Source organism: Notothenia coriiceps, unplaced genomic scaffold (genome assembly GCF_000735185.1).
Source record: "Notothenia coriiceps isolate Sejong01 unplaced genomic scaffold, NC01 NC01_scaffold00010322, whole genome shotgun sequence".
Lineage (NCBI taxonomy): Eukaryota > Metazoa > Chordata > Actinopteri > Perciformes > Nototheniidae > Notothenia > Notothenia coriiceps.
Genome location: NW_011343023.1, coordinates 279 through 5,598, shown reverse-complemented (window position 1 = coordinate 5,598; position 5,320 = coordinate 279). Strand labels below are relative to the sequence as shown.

The window sequence follows — 5,320 nt, the reverse complement described above, 5'->3', positions numbered from 1 at the left end:
TTGTAGTTATCCTACAGAGAAAAGAAAATGCACTTGACTTGGAATTAATGTACTGTATGCATTCAAAAGTGCTGAATAAATGTTTTATGGACCCATAATAGTGATTATTATTTAAGTTAAGTTTTGCCATAATCATGTCTTTTTCCATAATCAGGTAGCTGAACAACATTGGTAAAAAATGTATACATTATATATATATATTTCTATTAATCATTTTCGGCCTTTCGGCATTCGGTTTTCGGCCAACTGTTTCCTATTTTCGGTATCGGTTTCGGCCAAGAATTTCCCATTCGGTGCACCCCTAATAATTATTACATTCAAAGAAACTACTTGTGTTAGATAAAGTACATTATTCAAAAGATTACATTAACTTTGAATAATAACACGGGAGAAACGGATCCTCTCTTTTCCTCTCTCCCTCCCTCTCTCTCCTGACATCCCGTCAGTTTCTCATGCAGCGCGTTAAACAGTGGGAGGGCTTCAGGTCAGACTCAGAAGCTGATCTGATCTCTGATCTCTCTCTCGCATCCGGTTACACTTCACTCGCATTTAAGTGTCCATAGGAGGAATATCGATCAGATCCAGCTCTCCTGATCGGCCTTTATAGAGAGCACAGATCAAGCTATTAAGAGTGAATATCGGCCGATAATGATCGGCGGCCAATCGATCGGAGCATCGGACATTTTGACCTGCAGATTTTGAATTCACCGGTTTTATTCAATTTTACCAGCTAAGAGCCGGCAATTAACGGCTAACGGAAACCCTGATATATATATATATATATGTTTTAAGTGGGGCTGGACCTCAGATTTCTTTTTTAAATGTTGGACTTAATTGCATCAATTTTGGTGCACTTTGAGGGACTAGATCTATGGATACATCTCTCAACACCCAGATGAAAGATATATGTATTTAAATAATCAAAACATCGTTAGAATAAGGCCTCAACCAATAACATACCATAGGGCAGGCAATAACAAATCATTTTAAACTTGTTTATTTAATTGTTTTGGTTCGTTCATGGTTGTGTTTTATTTATGTATATACAGTATATATATATGTATGTACTAGTGACTCCTCTTTTTAAACTGTATTTGGTTTTACTGTCCTATAGTACACATTGGAATGATTTCATAACTGTTTTTATTTAGTCAGGGTTTTTTATATGAGTATAATAATAATAACAATAATATAAGGGTGTGCCTTGGAAATATTTGTTTATATAAATTGTGACCAAAACATTTGAGACCCACTGAAGTAAACTATATAAAGTAAACACTCAGTCCTTTACCCCACCTGAGCTGTAGTTACCTTAGCCTCTCTCTCTAACCGGAGAGAACTCTTCTCCACCTTGTTATAGAAAAAGCTTCTCATATCCGTTAGCGAAGCTAGCTAACCAGATGCTAACAATAACAATCCCTGTAACCGGTGCGCTCTCTCAGGCTGTGTGCGTTTACAATTTACGGATATTCTTGCCTGAATTTCCTAAGGTTGGGTTCGACGTGGCTCCATTTATAATGAATGTGTTGGTTTTGTTTGACTTGTTTGCACTTTATAGAGTGGCGAAGTCCCTCCTCTTCCGGTGGACCTCCATGGGACCTTATTTCGAAAAAATTATGTATTGAAATCAATGGAGAGAATAAGATTATCTTTCGATCCCGTTTGAATTGTGCCACGAATTACACATATGATGTTTGTCAATTTAAAAGATAATTTTGCAAGTAAAAAAAAAAAAGATTTGTCGTAAAACTGTGAAGTAACACATTTTTTTGTGTGAAACGCTCAATGAACTACATCTCTGGTCTCGCAGAACAACACACGTCACCAAGATGGCCGTCACTACTGTCTTGTCAACAAAACGATTGACTACCCTCACTATCACCACAATGAAACACGTCCAGAACAATGTCATAGAGAGCTGCCTGCCTGCCTGCCTTTGATTCTCTCTGAACTGCCTGGTCTTTTTAATGTTTAATATCAACCATTTGTGCAGATAGCATGAAGTAGAAAAGATCGAAGATCGCCGATGCTAGCGTTAGCATTTCTCCCCTGGGCTTAAATTGTGTATTATAGAATGATCACACCGGTGACAGTACTCTTCAAAGGGTTCACGAAATATGACTACTACTCTTACTGTTTAACATTTTGGTTACTTCATGTTACTTCATGTTAAGGCTAATAAAAATGACAAGGCTGTAATGCTAACTAACGTGCTAGCTACTAGCTAGGTAGCTAACTTTATCCAGTCACTCCTGGTCCTTTCATCAGACGGGAAGCGAAAGAACGAGCAAGACCCATTGCTGGTATGATAACAACCTAAGCACAAAGGCATCTTGTTAAAGTTATCTTATCTTAGCCAGCGCCATATAGATAGATTATATCTATATGGCGCTGATCTTAATGGAGGAAAACAATTGTGACATCACTTACGCGACTCTGGGATTTGTAGTCTTTCTAGTTGCGTATTTTTCATAGTCTTATATTTCAACAGTTTTACGACAAACTGACTTTTTTGACATGGAAAAGATTTTTTAAGATTGACAAACATCATATGAGTAATTCATGGCACAATTCAAACGGGATCGAAAGATAAATTTTCTCTCTCCATTGACTTCAATACATTATTTTTCAGAAATAAGGTCCCATGGACCGGAAGTAGATAGGCGTGACTTCGCCACTCTATAGTTCTCTCCTCTCCTCCGCTCTTGTTTCTGACTGTAGTGTGTGCGCACGTGTGTGTGGGGAGCGGAGCGGAGCCCTGCCCTTCGGAAAACAGAGCAGAGGAGAAAATGTGAATGCGCAAAGCAACGCAGTGGACACTGAAATGTGCACATACATTTGATCAATAACATCAGCGTTTGGTTTGATTAATAAAAGAGCACCTGTTCAATATTACATATGACCGTAGTATTACTTCAGTTGTGATTTGGCGCTTTATATATATATATATGAAAAAACCTGGATAAGATATTCCTTTATCCAAACATCCTCCATGAAGAGCATTCTCTTGGATTTCAGTGACTTCTGAGCTTTTCTCTAACATTAAAGGAAAGTACAACAAGTCTCAGGAAGGACGTAATACAAACACATAAACACTGACTCTAGTGCTAGATTGGGTTTTTCTTCACCGTGTCTTTGCTCGTCTTCGCTCACAGCAGGAACCTCAGCAGAGGAGGAATGGCCCGCCAGAGCCTGCAACATCTCTTTGTACTGCTTCTTATGGCGGGGGGGAATAAACGTGCCAAATCCTTCAGAAAAGAAAGATCAAAGTGAGTGTAAAGGTCTTGTTCAAACTTCAAAATGTATTGAGTTTATGCCGTGATTTAGATTTCAGTATGCGTTACATGAATGCACACTATGCAAACAATATATCGTTTTTACTTAAGTATTGTTCTGCACAACCCTCCAAATATTTTGCACATATGTACACAAGCTACCTTTATTAGCATCTACACAGCTTTCCACTTACCATAACAATAGACACATCACATTTTATTATTCTTAGTACTATTCTTAGTATACTGTGAGTAGTTTTTTGGTTTATCGAGATTTCATGTAAATAATTTTCTATATCTTAACGTATAGTTTAAAAATAAATAGTGTTTTATAATTGTTTGCTTGTTTTTCTTACTTTTTATCTTCTTTAATTGTGAATATGTTTGCACCCTACACTTCAAGACACATTTCACTTGGCAATGAACCTGTTCTGATCCTGGTTTGAAGGGACTTACGGACTAGCAGCTGGAAGTCCTGGTCCCTCTCTGTGAACAGGCTCACAGCGGTGCCCACCAGGGCCTCGTAGCAGTCGCTTCTCTTGTAGCTCTGGATGGCCTGCAGCAGCAGCGCCGTCTTCTCTGCTCCGATGGCCTTCTTCACATCAGCCTGAAAGGAAGCGTGGGCCTCATTCTTTGGAGCAGAACCTGAGCAAAATCACCAAAAATACATTCTTTACCCAAATCCACTCAAACATACTAGTTTATGAACTTTATATAGACTTTGTTCTGTGTGCTATGCAGATGATATGCTGTTTTACAGACTAGTTTTCTTCCAAGAATGTATGATATTGTTTTAACACAAAGGTAGTGGCTAATAGTGTACTATGTTAATGTACATAAACTGACTGCGGTGGCTGGATTGGAAATAGGCACATAGTTACCATAATGGTAAACAGAGATATGTTAAGATAAGACTTTATTCATCCGGAAAGGAATTCTTGTGCCAGAGTTACAAAAGATACAATACATAATAATAATAGAACTACTACTAACGATGCAGTAAAAAGAGCAAATCAAGCAACAAATTAAAAGAAACAAAGATGGACATATAATGTAAAAACTGTAGTGGCAGATACATTGTACATACATTATTGCACATGATATAACACAGCAGCCCCACGTGTACTGAACACTACTGAACTCACATTTAAGACTGCTAAACTCCTGAGCTCTGTGCCTTCATACCAGTCATCTGTTTGCATCTTACATATTTATCTTTAGACTTCTCTTTTCTTGTTACTGTCTTGCTCTTTGCACTATATGTTAGGACCCCCTTGAAACGAGATGGTTCATATCAAGGGGTATATCCTAAATTAATAAATGTCAATTATTATTACAATATGCAGGATTTTATTTCACTTACAGCATTTCATTTTAAATTCTATTCTTAGCTCATCTTATTCTATTTTGCATATATATATTTAACTTCTCCTGCATTACTTGCAAAATAATCTTGCACTATTTTATTTCTGCATTTATATATTAATATTTTGCATTTTTTGAAGAGCCTGGGACTTGAGCTTTCGTTGCATATTCACACTGTAGCTGTGCATATGACAATAAAGTCTTTGCATCTTGAACTTTGAACCCTAGTGACATCATACCAGTGTGAGGCCTCTGGCTCAGGTGGAGTTCCCCCTTGTTGAGCTGCTCTGTGTTCAGCTGACTGCAGGTGGAGGGGGGTGGGGTCACACCCAAAGCATGCCGTCTGACTGCAGCTGTGAGAACACACAAACACAGATAGAGTTTTGGTCTTTCTTTCCTCTTGATCAAACACAACAACACATTGCCTCCACCAACCAGTACAGGTGCCTCCCTGTCATCACTTCAGCCTTTTCATCCATTAGACATTTGAGTGAAATTGTCATAATTATAGTATACATTTGTGTGAATATAAAAAAAGGCATTGCAAAAGGACATCAACAACATGGTGAGCCCCAACTTCACAAACAATCAAGAACCAAACACAAGACAGTGGGTAAAAAGCTGTACCCCGGTGTTGGAGTAGAATGTCCCTTAACAAAGTGCTCTGTTTTAGAAAATAA

At 38.1% G+C, this 5,320-nt stretch overlaps 1 protein-coding gene across 1 annotated transcript; it reads right to left on the bottom strand.

Annotated features, from left to right (window-relative positions):
* Nucleotides 1-3,056: 3,056 nt before the first annotated feature.
* On the bottom strand, nt 3,057-5,039 carry LOC104945945 (regulator of telomere elongation helicase 1-like; the record flags this gene model as incomplete). Its single annotated transcript, XM_010771680.1, has 3 exons — nt 3,057-3,248; nt 3,732-3,920; nt 4,880-5,039. Coding segments are annotated over 3 exons (541 nt in total), but the record flags the coding sequence as incomplete, so codon positions are not given.
* Nucleotides 5,040-5,320: the final 281 nt, after the last annotated feature.